The sequence below is a fragment of the Lygodium microphyllum genome, chromosome 13 (genome assembly GCF_053477565.2).
Source record: "Lygodium microphyllum isolate KBCC chromosome 13, Lygodium_microphyllum_v1.1.10, whole genome shotgun sequence".
Lineage (NCBI taxonomy): Eukaryota > Viridiplantae > Streptophyta > Polypodiopsida > Schizaeales > Lygodiaceae > Lygodium > Lygodium microphyllum.
In genome coordinates, this window is record NC_141147.1 from 145,098,791 (window position 1) to 145,120,170 (window position 21,380).

General features: G+C 40.8%; 1 protein-coding gene and 1 long non-coding RNA gene across 2 annotated transcripts in view; both read left to right on the forward strand.

The window, feature by feature from the left end:
* The window catches only part of LOC148027309 (uncharacterized), a 30,552-nt gene extending 10,594 nt beyond the window's left edge, over window positions 1-19,958 (forward strand). Inside the window, exon 11 of the mRNA XM_087691885.1 lies at window positions 19,554-19,958. Coding sequence (XP_087548011.1) covers window positions 19,554-19,559 — 6 coding nt within the window. The 3' untranslated portion in view covers window positions 19,560-19,958. The remainder of the gene's footprint in view (window positions 1-19,553) is intronic.
* Window positions 19,959-20,081: 123 nt separating this feature from the next.
* Window positions 20,082-21,012, forward strand: LOC148027310 (uncharacterized). The gene is made up of 3 exons (XR_015692805.1): window positions 20,082-20,535; window positions 20,644-20,741; window positions 20,840-21,012. It is a non-coding gene; the product is annotated as an uncharacterized LOC148027310 (long non-coding RNA).
* The last annotated feature ends 368 nt before the right edge of the window (window positions 21,013-21,380 follow it).

Genomic DNA, 21,380 nt, shown 5'->3' on the forward strand with positions numbered 1-21,380 from the left:
AATATAAAAAATTTTAGAAATGAAAATCTTCACATCCCCATAAAGTGTCAAAGTTTTCTAAGAGAGTTGCATAACTTTTCCTTAACAAAAACTTATACTTTTAATAAATATCAATAGTTTCTCAATTTTTAAATACAGTAAAACTTCTTTGAAAAATTACACATACTTTCCATAGTGTGAATTTAATTTAAAAATATCACATTTTAGTGAATCTTAAGTGTGTATTTTAAAAAATCTCTAAAGTCAAAATTTAGGTGATTCTAAAGTGTTTTTGTATTTTTATATTTAAAAAAAATTCAATCAATATTTGATAAATACCAACAACCAATCAAAGGGGGAAATCATGCTTTACTACATTGTAAAAAATTATAAACTTTGAAAAATTAAACACCTGATTATTATCCTTATAGTATGCTTTCTATACAAAATGTCTCATTATGAGGTGAATGTGGTAAGTGAATGGTAGGAGAGAAAAGTGCCTACTTGTTGGTAGGTGATAAAAAAGTGGATAAGAGGATGATAACATCCATAAATGAAATGTGTCGAAGAGTCTTACACATGAGAGCACTAAATGTTCATCTAATATGGGCCTTACACCCTATGGACACCTAATATCATCTATTGCTATTGGCTTTTGTCGTTTCCTTGTCAAGTTGAAGTTTAGCATTGTGGCACTTCACCTTTCCCCACCATCTACTCATTCACCATAAGTACTAGCCAATTAAGGATCTGACCAAGACCACATGCTTTATATTTGCCCATCAAATATGATATTATCACGGTATTCTAAAGTAAGTTTGAATGTTAAGTCTATGTGTTTTGTCCCACCAAAAGAGATTGGAACTCTTAACCATCAAATACTTCTCAACCAAGCATTTACTAGTGCAAGTGATGGATTTTCTATATTTAATTCATTTCATATTATTATGAAAGATAATCCCTAGGCTCAATTTATTTTGAGGTATAAAGAAAAAGACCCATACCTATAAAGATCATGAAAACACATGAATGAAACTAAACACTACAAGATATAGGCCTTATACCGACGTTAAAAGTGATGAAAATGAAAATTAGAAAAATTTCCCTTATCGTCGCAAAAAGCGTCGTTATTGGTGATGCCATAGAACAGTTGGTATTAGCATTGTTATCAGTGATACCGACACAAATAACGACGTTGATAACAACGCTTTGAGATGCTAATAACGATGTCAATAACGACGCGTGTAGGTAATTTTGCGATGCTAATAGTGACGGTAACATGAAAAAAAAATTGTGGCAAGGCAGCAAGCTACCCTGCCACATATAGCACTATGTGCTTTATTTGGGCCATACAAAATAGTTTTTGCACTATGTACAATGCTTATGTAAATTTAAAAAAAGTGTACTTAAATCATAACACTGATACATGAAATAAATACATGATTGCATAATGAAAGTGACTCGTACAATCATGGCAAGATATCATTACTACATAGAAAATGTCTACACAAATCAGGTGACATAAAAAGAAGGGTATGTGAGCTCCATGGATCCAAGGGCGAGCTATATATCCTCGCCATCCGAAAGCTTGTCCCGCCGCAATGGAGCATCGAACAAACTTTGCAAAAAAGGAAACAACAACACATTAATCCACCATATAATAATGCATTCTAATTAAACATTGTAACTATGGACAAGAAAGATGAGTGACTTACACGGCGGCCGCATCTATACAATCGGTCGATCAATGCAGTAAGACCATGCCTCTTTGCATATCGAGTCTCAAGGCCGGTCAGATCGCAATTTGTAATGGAGTGATGCAAAGAAAACAAAATACTAACTATAAGAAACATGATTGTCAATACAAAGGATATTGCAAAAAAATAAGCAAGCAAAACAAAAGAAAAACTTACAAAGTCCTCCAGATATGTCATGTGGCCGCCACTCCCAAGATGATGGACCACTCTGACCTCTAGTCGTGCCTTTGCTGCCTTGCACTCCTAACTCCAACGTCCTGGAGAATCTGTAGCCTCCTCCCTTAGTCGACGCCAGTTGTCCGCATCTAGCCACTTAGGCTTTGCAGCCCCACTCTTGAGTGCCTTGCGTACGTCCGATCATCTGTGTTATATATATGCATGCATACAGTCCATCATCTAGCCTGTAGAAAATCTATCTGCTATGACTAGAATCGGAAACGCCTCATGCAAGGATGCTACTATGTAGTCCTTGCTCCCCTCCGGTATGTTTTTTCAATAATCTAAGACGTTGTACAGAAAAACTTATTGGCACAACTCTCTCATGTGAGCAATCACCCTCCTTCCCTCATCATTCATGATGATGACTCCTGACTTATCATTAACAAGATAGGCATATCCCTCTCTGGGGTATGCCTAAGATGGGTCTTGTCCCACCTACGTCCATGTTTCTGGGCATATCTAGGAGACCCTTGTACATCTGACGTACCGACCAGGGTAGTATCTAATGGTGTAGCACCCACAGGGGTGCGACCTGCAGATGACTGAGCAAAAGCCGAAGTAATTGGAGTAGACGTCCCCACAGGTGTGACAAATCCTAGAGGTGACTCAACTCCAGCAGAACGATGAGACGGAGACACCGCGCCCATGCCTCCACAACAACTACTTGAGCTAGGCTCCTTGGAATTGCCACGAGAGCGAGGAGTAGCACATGTATCCCGTATCGACCGTGGACTCACTGCCTACGTATCTCTACAGCATCCCCCTAACCCTGAAGCACTCCCTCCCTCTGGCCTAAGTCTAGAGTGTTGACCTCATCTGCTTGAAGCTGAAGCATCTGATCGCATTGAAGTAGATCTAATAGAGCGGCCGAGATGATGTCGAGACAGCTCCTGGTCCGCCATGTCTTTGAATCTTGCAATCTAATCTAGAGACATGCACGTGAAGATATCTTGCAACTCCTCATCGCTCATCCCTTGACTCATCCTGATGATCTAAGTATCCAAAAAGGTCACCTACACAGATAAAAAATGATGTTAGCATAATCAATTTAAATCATACAAAGCATGGTAATATAAATCCTTAAAAAATGATCTCACTTAAAATGCATATCTTATGTACCCTTATAAGAGATTAGTCAAATTAGTATATATTTTGTGATGTACATTGAAACGCTCAAATTAGTTGTCGTATATAGAATATAGATATGACAAATCCTAAACACGTCATCACCTTTGGACTACATCCCCTCGAGAATTCCCACTCCTCAATTGAGACATACGCTCCTTCGCGAGACACTATGGTCAAAGCTCCATGCGACCATCGCATTGACATAAACCGCGGCATCTCCTCCATGCCCTCGAGATATCGAATCGGTCGATGGTGCGTACTATGTTGAAATTGAGATCGCGCTTTCTCTCAATCTTGCCTAGCGATCTGGTACTTGGAGAGCCACGTCTCCATAGAGGCATGGTGCAACATACACAAGCGATTCACCTTCTCCTCCATTGCATTATCCATTCTTTTTTCTACCCCATTTCCAACCACCACATCTCCGGTCTCGTCCTTTAGTGACCATAGCATTTTGTTGTTTGGATCCACCGTTAGTAGCCGTTGTGAAATATGCACTAGCGCCTCAGACACCAACCAACCTTCAGCCATGCTACCTTCTAGCCGAGCTCATTGTCGAACAAAGCCTTTCAGGGTTTTCATGAAGCGCTCCAAGAAGAACATCCATAGCATACATATGGACAGGTCCAGTAATCTCCACTTCATCTACAAGATACATAAGAAGGTGGATTTGTATCGCGAGCATGCTGGTAGGCAGGTATTTCTCAAAGAGATATACCCTCTCCACTGCTCCCCGCCTTGCGGATTCAATAGAGGACATCTTAATCTCCTTTTGTGAGATCCATTACACTAAATTCAACAACCTGTAAATGGCCCTGCGTATTTTGGGAGTAAGGCATCCTGCGATCGCGATTGGTAGTACAAACTGCCACAAATGAGAAAGCATTATGAACAATGGCTACACTCCAAATAGTAAAATATACATGCCAATTACAATCTATTCATAGTACAAACTTGACATATCTTATGCCAGTCATGGGATTTTAGCCCTGATAATTGGTCGGCTTTAGAAAATGCAAACCTGAGAGAACGCATCATACCCGTTGGAGTGTGGATAGACTTGAGTATTTGCTTCACAATGCACTCTTCTTTAGTGGACAAAACCTAAGGAGCACGAGGTAGCTACACATGACCATCAGCACTCAACTGCAGCCAAAGCGTCTCCATCTTGCCTACCTCCTTCAAATCCATTTGTGTCCCTATAGTGTCTCTCTTTCCTATGATGTGATCCCATAGCAAGCTGCCCACATTCTTGAAAATATGCATGGGATCCAACAAGTGGTTAATCTGTAAGTGGGTCCAATATGGCAACTCGTAGAAAACTGAGAACCATTGCATTCCGTTTGGATGTGACTCGGTGTGGACCATTTTCAGCTCATACCAGCTTCTTGCGGCATTCATACGTGTTGGAGGTTGTCCAAGAAAACCGCGTGTCCTTGATATACCATCTTCTTTATGGTTCATGACCTTACAGAGTCTAACTATGGCCCGCACAATGGACATGCATGATAACTTGAGGTAACCAGACCTATTCCAACACCTCTATCCAGTGAATACAAACTTGAACAAGATAAAATATAGATATTACCAACGAGAGCAAAAGCCTATTTACCTAAGCACTCTCCAAATCCCAGAAAGTCATGCATCGTCCACATGAGAATGGCTCGAATATTGGTGGACTATCGACCATTGTGCTTGCTCATATCTTGCACGGTGACCCCCTTCTTCCACAAAATCTTAAGCTCATCGACTAATGGACGAAGATACACATCTATATTTTTGACTTTGTAGCGGCCGCGAACAAGAAGCTAAAGATGAGATGTCCTTTCTTCGTAAAAAGTCATGGAGGGATATTGTAGTTAACAAGGACTATAGGCTACACACTATAAGAAGTTGAGCGTAGACCGAATGGGTTCACATCATCCATTGCAAGACTGAGCCGAAGATTTCTTGGCTCTTGGGTAGCAAAGCCTGGGAAGGTAGAGTCAATGTGGCTCGATGCACATGAATCCGCTAATATTCGTTGAACTCCATCTGTGGACCGATTCTACGCATGCCACATTGTCAAGCTCGCCATGTTGGACGTACGAAATATGTGGTTTAGGCGGGGGATAAGCAGAATGTGTCTAATAACTTTTTGAGGGATGGTTTGCCATTGCAAGTCTTGTCGATACCTGTGAGCACCACACTTTGGGCATGTCTCCATAGTCTCATATTCTCCTTGAAACAGTATACAATCGTTGATACATGCATGGATGCTATTGTAGTCTATGCCAAGCTTTCGTAAAACATGTCGTGTATCATCATGATACTCAGGCATGGTATTTCTAGGTGGTAATATATGATATTTCAGTAACCTTAAAAAAATCATAAAACACCTTGAAAAAGCACAAATGTTTTTAATGATAGTACTGAAAAGAAATCAACGAAGCGTATATTTAAGTTACTTGAACAACTCAGTCACACTCGCATTACTCCACATGTATTTTGCTAGCACACTTAGGAGTGCAAGCAGTCTCTTCAGGCAAGATACTCGGCACCCATCATATAATGGTATGGATGCTTTCTCTCTAAGTGGATCAGAAGTCTCGATATCCATGGGAATCAATGCGCTGATCATTGCCTCCATCTTAGGTTCCAAGATTGTAGATAGGTCGAGAAGGCTGCCTGTCTCCTCTGGTATTGACGGTATAGATTGGGTAGTACCTTCCAAGTGGTGGATTGTCTCAGGCACTCCATCCATCGCACATCCACGAACTCTTCTAATTTTCCAGCCCACCCAATCTTCTTGTATATGGTATTCAATTAGCTTGCGAGTACAATGCATGATTGATATTAACTTTTCTTACCGTTTGCTAAAAATCCAAGATCGCCTGATCAGTGATCTCAGATTGAAACCCGTCGAAGTGTCGTACACGTTCTATAGACAATAGACGTTTTCATCTACTTGCTAGCTTGCATTGAGAGTAAGGATATGGGACATGCTGATTAAGATAGGCCTCGCGATCTTGAACAACAAGACCTTCATCGTTTTCCGTTTTGTCTACGTTACAACAAACAATTTGTTTTTGTTATCATTCTTTTTTTCTTTCTTAAATTGTTTGAGAAGGGATTTCTTCTTTTGTAACTCAACAAAAATTAACATATGTAAAGTCTCCACCCACCCACCCAGAGATTAACATATATATATCAAAGTGTTTCCCGTCTCGTGGTGTTGCACCAGACCTCACCACCACTCTCTCCTTTTTTTTATCCATCCATTATGTCCTCTTCTTTCATCTCTCTCTCTTTTTCTCTTTCTTCATTATGTTGTATGTTTATTCCATCTCTCTTATTCCTTCTTCTTTTTTCTCTTTCTCCCCCTCTCTCATTTTCTTTAACGATCACGACTACAACTACGACGAACCCCATGACCACGACCACGATTACAACTACGACTACGACTATGACGACCACGACTAGGACCACGACCATGACCACGACTACCAGTACCACTACTACTACCACTACCACTACCACGACTATGACCATGACTACGACCACCACATCTACCACTACCACTACCATGACTACGACCACTATAATAAACAAGAAAAGAAGAAAAAAAAAACAACAATAACTACTACTACTACTACAATAAACAATAAAAGAATAAAAAACTACTACTACTACTACTACTACTACAACAAAAAACAAGAAAACTAAACAATAATAAACAAGAAAAGAAAAAAAACTACTACTACTACAACAACAAACAACAACAATTAATTTCCTTATCTCTCTTCCTCTCCCTCCCTCACCCTCTCCCTCTCTTTCTCTCTTTCCCTATTAGGCTTAATGTTTTTTCTCTCTCCTCTCCCTCTCTCATTTCCTTTTCGCTCTTCCTCTCACTCTCTCTTTTCCTCTCTCTCCCTCACCCTCACCCTTGTCTTCTCTTTCTCTCTTTCCCTATTATATTTAACGTCTTTTCTCTCTTTTTCTCTCTCCTCTTCTTCTCTCATTTTTTTTCTCTCATTTCCTTTTGCTGTCTTCCTCCCCCTCTCTCATTTCTTCTTCCTCCCTCACCCTCTCTTTCTCTCTTTCCCTATTACGTTTAATGTTTTTTCTCTCTTTTTCTCTCTCCTCTCATTCTCTCATTTTTTTCTCTCTCCTCTCCCTCCCTCCCTCACCCCTTCCCTCTCTTTCTCTCTTTCGCTATTATGTTTAATGTTTTTTCTCTCTCCTCTCCCTCTCTCATTTCCTTTTCTCTCTTCCTCTTTCTCTCTCATTCCCTCTCCCTCTCTTTCTCTCTTTCCCTATTATGTTTAATGTTTTTTCTCTCTTTTTTCTCTCCTCCCCCTCTCTCATTTCTTTTCTCTCTACTTTCCCTCTCTCGTTTCCTCTACCACTACAAGGGTACACATATATAGCGACACTAAGTAGCGACTTTTTTTTTCAGCCTCGGTATTAGCGTCGCTATCTGCATCGCTAAAAATGTCACTATTTGCGTCGCTATTTACCAACGCAAATAGTGACATTTTTAGCGACACTAATAGTGACGACTTACTGCGGTAACATTTTGCAAAAACCTAAACGTTTCTTTCAAATGAGGGCGCGAAGGCGGAGAGAAAGAGAAAGGGAGGTGAGCAAGAGATGGAGGTGAGCAAAGACGCAAGCCGCGAGCCGCACGCGAGGAGAGGAGCGTCACCCGCACGAAGAGGTCGTGGAAGAAGAAGAGAGCATGACGGTATGCCTTATTTTGGTTTCTTTACAATCTTTGTTTTGCTTTGTAATGTAGGTTAGAAAGTATTGGTTTCTCTTCGATCTTTGTGTTGCTTTGCAATATAGGTTAGGAAGTGTTGAAAGAGAGAGAAATGGAAGTGAATGTTTTCAAATTTTTTCTTGTGTTGGTTTTTATTCTTTGCAATGTAGGTACGAAAATGTATGTGCGTGAGCATAGTTTAGAGCCAACCTCAAAGATATATAAGTTTAGAGCCGAACTCAAAGAGATAGGTATGAAAATTTAAAAAAAAGACTTGAAATATATATAGTGGAGTGGTCCCAATATACAATATAGAATCGTTATTAAATTATCATTCCATTACATTGCAGTCAAGATGTCTAGCACTCATGACCAACATGGTGGTGATCGTGAGGCTTGGCTCAATCAACGTGTCCCTGTCCATGCACGCAATGCAAATTGGCCATTCGTCGAAAACGTTGTTTGTCCATAGAGCACATGCAATGGTATGGAGAGTTTCGAGTTGAGATAATCGACTAAGTAGTCTTGAATTACGAGATTCTGGTAAGTTCTCTCTCATTACGTACTATATGACATGAAATTGATTTAAGTATAAGAGTTTGGGATTATCTTAGAAGTTAGCTCCTTAACGTCCTTTACAGGGTCAGGGCCATGTCGATACATTACAGTCTGCAGATCTCCTATGTCCAATAAGACGAGTTCGTCGGTCTCTACTCTTCTTGAAGACTCTGCCTCCTCACGTCGACATTTTGCAGCCTCTCGACGCCCGGGACGGAGCATCTGAGGATGTGGCACTGCATCCTGCTCAACCACAAAAGGGAGTTTCATGTACGTTGATATATAATTCCCGTAACATAGACATTCAATCTTAGTGGTAAAAAAAAACTATGAATAACGGTGATTTTTCTTGGTCCCATTCTCCATACAAGTTGAGGTGTGACATTGCAATTTGACATGCTAAAAAAATACACCCTCAACAACGATCACACATGCATTTAATCTTTCGTCGTAGCCATGCATCTCGATTATGAAGACGCAATGTTTCATCCTCACTTGAGGATGTGCTCATTGACTCACCAGCTTGCACTGCACTAGGTGATGATGACGTCGACATGATTAAACCTAATTCATGACAACATCAAAATATTTTTCATTCATATGTTTACATAATATCTTAATTTTAAATACACAAAAATCATCATCTTGAAAATTATCTTAACTTATCTTAACTTATCAAAACTTAACAAGAACTCACTATCAAAACTTATCATAAAAACAAAAAATTATGATAAATCCCAAATGCGCGTCTATACCCGCGTCTAGCTATGCGTCTATATTCGCGTCTATCTGAACAATAGATGTGTTACAACTATATATATCATCTCTCACTTGACTTGGGTCTCACCTATATATACTAACTCTACATCAATATGAATCATTCTTTGGGAGCATGTCTTGTGTATCTCTCTCGTACTCTCTCTTTCTCTCAACATGGTATCAGAGCTATGGATGTGTAGCAACGACAAGGAAGATAAGTTGTTTCATTGTTTATACTTGATTGAATTCTTTGCACAAGTGATGATTTGATACATGAACTTGTTCAAATTAGAAGTAGCTCTCGTCGTGCTCTCGAATCTTGTCAAAACCGCTTGTCAATCGGAGTTCTGGATCAAAAGTTATGACAGTTCAGGATTCAAGACAGCAATTCTACTCGAATCTGCGATTTTTTATTTAAAACTATATTTCTAATTACAGTTTGTTAATCCCCAATTACAGTTTTTTAATCGCTCGTCTTCGTTAATGATGTTGATTACGACAAGCACACATCTTGCTATTTTTAGCCATGTTTTATTATCGTTCACGTTCTTTGCTCGATCGAAATAGCACTTTTCTTATATGCATCATCTCGTCTTGCACGTTACGCCTCTCTATTTCAGGCTTTCTTTTTAGTCACTCAATACTTTTCGTCGTTCTTACGTGCATATCCCTATTTTGATTGTCATGCGTCTCAACTACGCTCATCTTGATCATGGTTTGTAGATTCTGCGATCTCATCTTATTTGTTTTCTCTCGACATACAGGCATGGCCAATTGCGTAATTGTTAACAGATATCCGTCTAGCCAACGTTCGGTTCCCTTCTTCCAAGGACAAGGCTTTCCTGGGTGGAAAGCAAAGATGATGCTAATTCTTGAAGGTGACGAATTATTTGATATTGTTTTGGGTGACCTGTCTTACCCAATTCAACCTATTGATGTGATGAATAATAATTCTGTGATTCTATTCTATTGAATATGATGTCTTTGATGATGCTATGTCTTTTCAGGAGGATCCAATATCGTATATGGAAGCTATCAATTCGTCTCAAAGGGATCAATGGCAAGAAGCTATGCAAGCTGAGTACGATTCTTTAATCTCCAAAGGTACATGGATTCTTACTGAACTCCCCCCAAATCCTGTTCCTATCAAATGTAAATGGGTTTATAAAACCAAGACCAAAGCTGATGGATCGTTTGATAAGTTCAAAACATGACTTATTGCAAAAGGTTACTCACAGATTGCAGGAGTAGATTATTAAGAAACATTTTCTCCCGTTGTGCGCTCCACAACTGTTCGTATGATTTTGGCTTTTGCAACACTATTTGATCTAGAAATTCACCAAATGGATGTTAAAACAGCTTTTCTCAATGGAGATCTTGAAGAAGAAATCTATATGGAGCAACCTAAAGGTTTTATGATTGCAGGAAAGGAGCATCTTGTATGTCAGCTTCATCGTGCATTATATGGATTGAAGCAAGCCTCTTGTGCTTGGTATATTAAGATTGATCAGTTTCTCACATCTAAAGGTTTTGTTGCATGTTTTGCTGATTCAAATCTTTACATCAAAAGGGAGGACATATATTTTATTATTCTTGCTCTATATGTTGATGATACTATTATTGTGTCAAATAATATTGCTTTCTTGGATGCTATGAAGAAGCTTTTATCGAGTGTATTTGAAATGGTGGATCTTGGTGAGATACATTCTTGTTTGGGTATTCAAGTTCAACGACACCGACAACAAGGCATTCTTCTTCTTCTCCAAACAAAGTTTATTAATGATATTGTTAAGAAGTTTGGGTTGACAAATGCGCACTCTGCTAACACTCCCATTCTTTCAAGCTCTACCAAGGGTACATCTACAACATGCAATGAAGAATCAGCCATTCATCAACCTTTTGCTAATCTTGTTGGTTGTCTTCAATTTATTGGTTTAAACACAAGACCAGATATTTTATTTGCAGCTAATTTTTTGGGACAGTATCTTTCTTCTCCTTCCACTATTCATTGGAGTTCTACAAAACGTATTCTTAAGTACCTCAAGGGTACTAAGGAATTTGGTCTTATTTATCGTCATCGAGAGGATTCTTCTTTATCTTCTTCAACTTCTCTTGACCTTATTGGATATACAAATGCTGATTGGGCAAGTTCACACTTATCCATGCGATCTACAAGTGGGAATTGTTTCTTTGTAAATGGATGTTTGGTTTCTTGGTCCAGCAAGAAACAACGATGTGTTGCGGTTTCTACAACTGAAGCCGAATATGTTGCTGCATCATTAGCAGCTCGTGAGCTAGTTTGGCTTCGACAACTACTTGCAGATTTGGGACATCCTTCATCATCTAGTACACCTCTTCGATGCGATAACCAAAGTGCTATTAGTCTTACCAAAGACTATATACAACATAGTAAATCAAAGCATATTGCTATTCATTATCATTATGTTGGACATGAAGTCAAGAAAGGTTCCATTATGGTGGAGCATTGTCCCAGTGATCAAATGGTTGTAGACATCTTCACAAAAGCTCTTAGTGAAGCTCGCTTTAGCTCATTAAGACATGAACTTGGTATTGTTTCAAGTTCTTGTCTCACTGATTGAGGCATGTATCATTGTATTCAAGAAAACTTTATAGTAAATCATTTTTGTATCGTAGGTATGTGTAGGGGCTCGGGTTTTTCCCTTGTTCTCCCCAAGGGTTTTTTCACTCGCAGCTAGAGACCTTTGTTTGAGTGGGGATGTTACAACTATATATATCATCTCTCACTTGACTTGGGTCTCACCTATATATACTAACTCTACATCAATATGAATCGTTCTTTGGGAGCATGTCTTGTGTATCTCTCTCGTACTCTCTCTTTCTCTCAACAAGACGCACATATACACGCGAAAATAGACGCACATGTCAAAATTCAAACCATACTTAAATCATTTCTTTTCAAACTGCGCCTTTCCTTTTCTGCGTTTTTTGCGGTTCTGAAGCTTGAGTTTAGCCGATATGCAGTCTCTTCATGCCTCACCTAGTCTCTTCATGCGTCACCTCCTTATGACTCATCTCTTCTTTCATTTCAAACACACAAGAAGGGAAAAAGGAAAGCCAAGGAGAGGAAGAAAGAGAGAACAAGAAAGAGGAGAACAAGAAGAAGTAGCAAGCAAGTAAACAAGCATGAAGGGAGGGTAACTTACCAAGGAGAGGAAGAAGGAGAAGGAGAAGCGCCACCACCCGCCACACCAAACACCCAAGGTGAGTCTCTCTCTCTCTCTCTCTCTCTCTCTCTCTCTCTCTCTCTCTCTCTCTCTCTCTGTTTCTCTCTTCCTCTCTCTACTCTGTCTGTGTATTTAGGATTTGTGATTCCATTATGTATTGCATTATGTAAATCGTCAATGGCGGTCGTCGGCCTAAGATCGACCGACCAAGCACGTCTGATAGTGCGTCTACATCTCAGTGTAGACGTAGACATAGACGCGAAAATTGTTTCCTCTCAGAGCGTCTGAGGGTGCGTCTTACAGCGCGTGTGCTGGCGCATGTGCTCTGCAGTGTACACGTGATGATACACGCATTGCACAGAAAATTGTTTCCTCTCAGAGCGTCTGAGGGTGCGTCTTAGAGCACGTGTGCTGGCGTGTGTGCTCTGCAGTGTATACGCGATGATACGTGCGCTGGATAGAATGTTGACCTGCAGTCTACATGTGATTATACATGTGCATTGACCTTGGATGCGCATCCGACAGTGCGTCTGTGCTGCATCTTAGATGCGCAGATAGACGCGCTGGGCGTATATTTTTTAGAAAGAGAAAGAAAGAGAGAGTTTGTATGATTGAGAGAGAGAGAGAGAGAAAGAAAGAGAAAGCATGGCACATTGGCTAGGAGGAACAAAAAAAATGGTGGGTTACTCTCACATTTTCATTTGCTACAAATATTGCTTAAGTAACATTGTCATTTCATTGATGCATTGGTCAATGTTAAACAACATCTCCTAAATAATGCACTTCTAATCACTTAAGTTGCACAAACCCCATTGTTGCAAGCCATGTACAAGTGATGTATCATAGTGATGTGAGTAGCAATGCAATGTAATCGACATAAAACATCATTATGTAATAGTGTGACTCAATATTTTCACTTGTTGTGGAGTTGCAAAAGGAGTGGTATGTTAACGCTCTTTGTTTGTGATCCTTGAATGAAGAGCTTAGTGCTTCATGACAAAGAGTATGACCTCTATGTTTCTTCATGAGGGCTATGAGTATAAGTGTGCCATTATGTTAAAAGTGGACAATTTTTCTATGTTTACCCTTCTAAAGAGTTGTCCTTAGTGGGGATCTATCCTTTTGCTACGATAGCTATTAATTTTAAAGTATAGTTGTAACATGGATGTGCCATATATGAGCACTAGCCTTATTCTACATCTCTTTTGTCTTAAGCCATCTCATCTCAACCGACTTTTTGAAACAAAACAAACTATTGGGAAGCATAGTGTGTAAATCATTTTTCTAGGTAGTTGAAAAATCCATAGAGAAGATTAAGGGTGCAATGATATGTATGTGTAGTATCCAATGTTTGTGTTTATCAGTTTTCTTGTTTAAGAGAAGCATTAGCACTTGAGTGTTATGCTCAATGTCTAAAGAAAGCTCTTTGAAAATGTAGGTAATATATGATTTTTTGTATGCAAATAAATTTGTATTTTTCTTGTGTTTTTTTTACAGATGTCGTATCCTAGTTCATCTAGCAATGACCTAGATGTGGATCGCATGAATGATACATTGGCCTCCTTTGGCAAGGGGGTCAATGCATTTTTTGGAGGTTTCCCTAGTAGGGAAGACTTCATGAAAAAGATGACTAGACACCTTGGCCGCTCTCCCACAGTGGACGAGGTGTTCAGTGTCATGTCTGGGACGCCTGTGGCGTCTTTGCCTGGCACTACTTCCCAGACTCCACATGCAGGTACTCCACATACAGGTACTCCATATGCAGGTACTCCATTTGTAGGTACTCCACGTCCATCGGCTGAAGCACGTGCATCTGCAGAAGCTCGTGTGTCCAGCGAGGCTGAGGGCAATCGACAGAGAGGGAGGAGGGAGAGTCGAGGGGGAGGACGAGGGTTGTGTGGGGGTTGCCTAGGAGGTGGGGAGCGATCACCCTCACTAGTAGATCATGTAGAGGAGGTTGTACGCCATTACTATAGAGTTACAGATACTGGTGGCATCTTTCATGATGATGAGGGAAGGGATGTAATGGCGTACATGAGGAGCATCGTGCATGCAACGTATAAAGATTGTTTCATTGCCTTCAAAAATAAAAAAAGCGGCTTGTGGCAGGAGGTATTGAGGGCAGTCCATAGGAGGTACCCAAATCCTGAGGGTCAGCGATTCTCAGATGATTGGGGATGTACAAAAGTGAGGGATATGCTTCACAACAAAAGATCCCACCTCATGACATGGGCCAGGGACTCACTGCGGAGGCTGGAGGAGGGGCGTGCAGCCTACAACCAACCACCTATGTGCCACCGCGTAGAGTGGAAGAAAGCCAAGAAGAAAGCAGCTGAGAAAGTGAAGAGTCGCCAGCACGCATAGGTGCGACGGATCCAAATGGAAACAATGGGATCGTCGCATTACGGATCAGGCGGCAGAGTGTCATGGGAGGCAGAGTTTGTAAGTATATTTTGATTTCTATTTTTTTTAAATTTATATTTCTTTAAATTCTTTATATATTTTAGTCTAATATATTGTGACGTCTAATTGTTTGTATATCTCTAAATGTTTTACAGACTACCATCGTTGGTAGGACACCTACCCCTAGAGAGGTAGGTTACCATCGAGGCCATAACCGCGCAGCGACATGGCTTCACTTTTATGAGGAGGGTCTCATCACTGAGGACCAATACAACCGGGCCATGAGGATTCGACAGCCAGAGGAGGTATGTTTTTCTTACTTTCCTATTAAAAGTATAACTAATTATAACTTTTTCTCCACCTTATCTATGTAAACAACCCTGATCTTTTGTGTGTGTAGGCGAATCCGGATGTGGAGCATAGCGAGGAGGGGGATAGCGACACTAGTAGCCATGGTGGTACTAGCGAGGGTGTTTCCTCTTCAGATTCGTAGAGGAGCACCATACCTCCTCATGAGGCCTTCTTTTCTTGTATATGTATGATATCTCTTTGAGCCTACTTCTTGCGGCCACGCTTTAGGTCGCAAGCACTCAAAACTTCCCTTGTAAATGCTTTGATATATAATGAATACATGGACTTTTACTTTCAATTCTCATGCCCGTAAGATACATTTTCTTTTTCCCAAATACACAATATGATGTATGCGAGGGGAACAAAAAACCCAGAGAGCATGTGGTTTTGTTTTGCGCGTCTATCAGCGCATCTAAATTGTAGGTAATTCGCGTTTATTCGCGCGTCTATAATGTAGACTACACACGCTTATACACACGCTTGATAATTCAAATTTAAAAAAAAATTAAATATCTTTTTAAAGAAAATGACATTTTTTGTTTTTCGTTCGCATCTATCAGTGCTTGTAAAAGCGCGTCTACCAGTGTGTCTATATGCGCGTGTATATGTGCATCTATCGTGCATCTATTTGTGCGTGTAAATTCGTTGATACATGCGATTATAGACACGGAATGATAGATGCGCAAATAGATGGGTGAATAGACACGCCCGTAAGTTTTTCTCTGTATTCAAAAATTGCGTCTAAATGTGCGTCTATGAGGCCTTTTTGTAGTGAGATAACTAACTATCTCATAGAAGGTAATAACTCTCAACCCCCTTCTATGGGTGAGAATGCTGGAGACATGGACGATCCTCCTACTTTTTTGGAGCCCGAGTTAGAGGACATGATCGAATCATTGCTTCCGACGGACTCAGAATCCCAAGATTCTTTAATGGCGGAGGCTGTCATTCCATTGTATGATGGGAGTCGGGTATCCGTTTTGAAGACACTTCTTGCATTGTTGAGCATACAAACAAAGAATGGATGGAGCAATGGGAGTGTGACAGAGCTATTCAGGTATATTATGATGTGTAAGATTCTTTATTGAAAACCATTAAAATGTGCTATGTAGTACTCTAATAACGTAATTCATTGCAATTTGTAGAACGTTGAAATCTTACATTTTGCCCACCCAAAACACAATGCCTCAGTCTCGTGATGATGCAAGACAAGTGCTGCGAAAGCTAGGCATGGATTATAATTGCATTCATGCTTGCCCCAATGATTGTGTTCTCTTCCGCAGAGAGTTTGAATTGTTGGCCACATGTCCCAAGTACGGTGCGAACAGGTATCGAAATGACTTGCAAGGACAGACTATTTCGCATAAGGTTTCGAGGCACTTTTCGCTAATACCGCGTGTTCGTCACATTTTTCGGACCAAGAGTTTTGCAAATTTGACTACATGGCATGCGAAAAATCGATCCACTAATGGTGTACAGCGTGCGTACACCAGCTGACTCAAAAGCATGGCATCACATTACAAAAACTTTCCCTGACATTGCAAAGGAGGCGAGGAATCTATGATTCGGTCTTGCCATGGATGGGGTAAATCCTTTTGGTTTACGTTCCACCTCCTATAGTGTATGGCCCATGGTCCTTGTTAACTACAATATACTGCCATGGCTTTCCACCAAGAAAGGACACCTTTTGCTCAGCTTGCTTGTGCCTGGATGATACAAAGTCAAGAATATAGATGTCTACCGCTCTCCACTGATTGATGAGCTAAAGGAGTTGTGGGAGGGAATTGTAGTGGAGGACATGAGCAAACATATTGGTAGGCGATCCACAACTATAAGAGCAATTCTTATGTGGACCATGCATGACTTTCCAAGTTATGGAGAATGCTTAGGTAAAGCATGTTTTCTTATTTTGCTAGTTTTCTTTGAGTGATGTTGGTGTTATGACATGCCTCATTGTACATGTGTGTTCTGTAGGGCTAGTCACGTCAGGTTACCATGCATGTCCTCTGTGTGGACCAAGGTTGGATTCTCGTATGTCAAAATCTATGAAGAAGATGGTGTTTGAGGGACATCGGGTTTTTTTGCCAGAGGGTCATGTCATGAGAGAAGGATTTCTTGGTCACCCTCCTGCAAGAATGAACACACTGAGCTGGTTTGATCACAGGATGGTGGACCAAGACTCGCTTCCCAGTGGAATGCGACGCTTCTCAAATTTCTATGAGCTGACTTATTGGAAAAAATTGAAAATTAACCACCTTTTAGATCCCATGCACATTTTTAAGAATGTGGGTAGCTTGCTATGGGACAACCTCAGTGGGCAGCGAGACACACTAGGAGCGAGGATGGATTTGAAAGTAGTGGGAAAGATAGAACCATATTGGCCTGTAAGTGGCGTCGACGGTCGAGTGCAATTGCCGCGCACTCCTTGTGTTTTGTCTGGCAATGAAGTGCGACAAGTAAAGGAAAACATCAAGTCCTTTCGCACACCGATTGCCCTAATGCATTCTCTCAAGACAGCATTCACAAAGAATGACCAACTCACAGGACTCAAATCCCATGATTGGCATAAGATGTGTCAGGTATGTACGGTATGAGGCTTCGTATGGCATGATTCTGCATATTAGATTTTAGAATATCCATTTGTTTATACACAATATTAATTACATGGTTTTCACAGTTCGTATTGCTGATCGCAATTGCGGGGTCTGTGACATCAGAGGTACGGATAGCCATTTACAAATTGTCTGAGTTGGTTCAGTTTGTCTCCCAAAAAGAGATTCACACATCATTGATTGAATCCGCGAAATGCATGGCAGTAGAGACTGCTTGTCTTTTGGAGAAGTATCTTCCCACTAGCATGCTCACGATACAAACCCATCTTCTAGTGCATATTGTAGATGAATTGTAGATTGCAGGTCCAGTCCATAGTCGATGGATGTTTTTCCTTGAACAGTTCATGAAGACCTTAAAGGGATTTGTGCGACAATGTGCTCGTCCTGAGGATAGCATGGCTGAAGGTTGGTTAGTGTCGGAGGCCTTGGTGTACATTTCTGAGTGGTTGTCCACTGTGGACCGAGACAAAGGCTTCATATGATCACTTAAGGAGGATGATTGTCTGAATGGAGATGTCCTAATGGGAAACGGAATAGCGAAGAAGATGGATGCATCCATGGAGTCCAAGGTGAACCGATTTTGTATGTTGCATAGCCCTACGATGGAGAAGTGGCTGCAACGGTATGAGGATGCTCAAGCTGAGTGAGAGTCTACAAGATCTGACTTTTGACGGAGTACGCGGCAACGGCCCATTCGATATCCGAAGGGCTTAGAGGAGATGCCTCTACTCATGTCCACTAGATGGCTACATGAGGCCCTAACAAAAGCATCTCAAGATGGAGAAACAGTTACTGAAGAAGAGTTGGACTTCTCACGTGGATGCAATCCCAAGGTATGGATGCAATCCCAAGAAATTACAATCTATACTGCAAATCGCAAGTAATATACTTGTTCTTCTCCCAGTATCAGGTCCATAGTGCAGCATGGTCATGTGGACGACATTTCAGATTAGAGCACATCGACAAGTTACGCTCAATAATGGACTGTGGAGTGATGGCAATGTTTGAGCACGAAAGCCGACGACGGGCCACAGATCCAAACTGTGTAGTTGCAGAGATGGAGTATTTCGGATGTTTACAGAGTATCCTTGCAGTGGACTATCGAAGTTTCTCCATGACCATATTTGATGTGCAATGGTTCAAGGTTACTCTCGAAGGAGTAGGTGCAACTGTTCGGCGAGGGCCAAGTGGCTTTGTTGAGATTGACTCAACGAAGAAGTGGACCGATTTAAGTGATACATTTGTTTTGCCAAATCACTGTGAGCAGGTAAGAGTCCCTAATACTTCACGTGCTTTAGCAATCTCAAAGTGGACTTTTATACTAATCGTAATATGGATTAGGTTGTCTTTTTTCCTAATCCACAATAATCTCAATGGTGGTATGTTGTTCCCATGACATTTAAGAGTATCCCCGTGTTTTCCAGAACCCCCGTACAGATCGTAGAAGAAACACCTTTAATAGCGGCAATGACAGAAGGCATGCAAGATACTAGGATGAACCGCCTGGAGGACCAAGACATCTCACCTATGGAGATAGAGGATGGGTTTTTTGAAAATGAAGTAAAGTCCTCATTTTGTGAGGAATTTTGTATAGATCTCCTGGTGTATATTGAGCTATGTCAAGATGAGATTGTGGAACCCTAAACAAAAGTGACTCGATCAAAACATTCCTCCCACTACAGCACTACCACTTTTTGCAAATTGGTTAGGACAGTTTGTATGTTTTTTGAGTATGGTGTTTTGTATTATCTAATTTTTTAATTATTTTAAAATGAAGTCTTAGTTTTATTATATCTTGCAATTCATTATCTACTTGACTTATTTTTCCTTGTATGTGCAGGTTTAGGATTTGGGCATGGACGGCAGGATGAGTCGGGATTTTACAGATGATGACATTAATGTGATGCTAGCACATTTCTCACTGGAGCAGCTAGCATGGGTCAGAGATAGATTCGATGCACAGCTTTCCCATTCCACCTCAGCACGATCGGCAAACTCTAGACGGTCCGATGCTTCGATTCTCCAGTAGACACAGTAGCAGGTCTCGCTTTGCTTCAGAGTCACGTAGTCGAGGAGGAGATAGCTCTTGTTGTGGGGATACAAATGTAGTCTCTCCCACTCGCACTTCCACCAAGGAGTTGACACCATCTTTCACTGGCAGTGGCGGGCAAACGTCTACTGCTCCCACTCCTTCATGCACCCCAGCGATCACTCCCAAGGCCGACAAGAAGTATACGAAACCCACTCCTCCAGGCATGTATTTTCACATCCTTTTTTGCAGTAGCACTTATCAATTCAAGTTGTGTTTGACACATTTGTATTAATGTTATGAAAGTACCCGTTTGAAAAATCTTGTAGGTTACTCATATCTCATAGATAAGGCCTTTGGCTATTTATACATGAATGATGATGGAAAAGCTGTCATCTCTAGGATGCATGCGTTGTGCCAACAAGTATTTTGGCACAACGTTAGAGACAAGTGGAAGGAGATCCCAGATGCCAACAAGGAGTACATAATCGATACATTGTATCGAGAGTTCCCTCAGTCCTCTAGCAATGATAGATTTTCGAGAGGGTGGATGATGACGCCTATACGTGACTATCAGTCGCATAGGTGGTCTGATGCACGCGAAGCAGTCAAGCAGGGCAAATCGAAGTCGGAGTGGCTGGATCAAAGGACTGGAGTAATCTCCAGGATGAGGCGACATCCACTCCAGACAAGTGGAAGTAGCAGAAGGACGCAGCAAGGGCACGCTTGGATGCAAGATCAGTGCATCACCTTGGAAGCAGCGGCCACGCAACATTTCTAGCAGATTTCGCAAGTATTAATAGGGTAGAGTACTCTAATTTAATGACATCCATGTTGATATATGTATTTCAAACATGAATCTCAAGTACGTTGTTTTTCAATGTTTGTGTGCCACAACAAGGTTTTACGAATCGCGACCTGACCGCACTAGAGGTGACATATGGGGAGAAACATGGCTTGAGTGCCCTGATCGAGAAGCTCTATGCTCGCGGAGGACCGGTAAATAGTAATAAATATCATTCCTAATTTGAGAAATCTATCATTATATGTCAGTTTGTATTTGGTACTCACAATTATATATGTATTTGCTATTGCAGACTCCCTTCGATATGCCACTACAACGAGAGGAGTTTTCTAATGTGGATGAGTCATAGAGAGCAGATTAGGCTACATAGGATTACTCCCCATCTTGTATTATGTAAGGCCTTATGGCCTCTATCCTCCATGTGTACTAGCAAAGTGTATATGATTCGGACTTCTATGTTGTAGCATGACTCCATATTTGCTTTATCGCAGTAGTACTTCTCAATTTAAGTTCTGTTATTTTCTTTATCAATGCAGTGCACATTTGTGTTAATTAATGTCATGAAAGTACTTGTTTGCAAAGTCTTGTCATTATTTGGGATCGATTGTCTAACTTCTTTGACAGAGCACGAATTGTCTCTTAGCCCTATGTGGCTCTAACTGTGGCAGGGCTGCATCTGCAACTCTGCCACAAAAAAAAATTATTCTCTGCCCGTCAGTATCAGTGTCATAAAGTAATTCTGCAATTGTTAGTATTAGCGTCGAAAATTCCTCTGTAATTGTCACTATTTTCGTCGCTAATTTTGTCAGTATTAGCGTCGATAAATAGTGAGG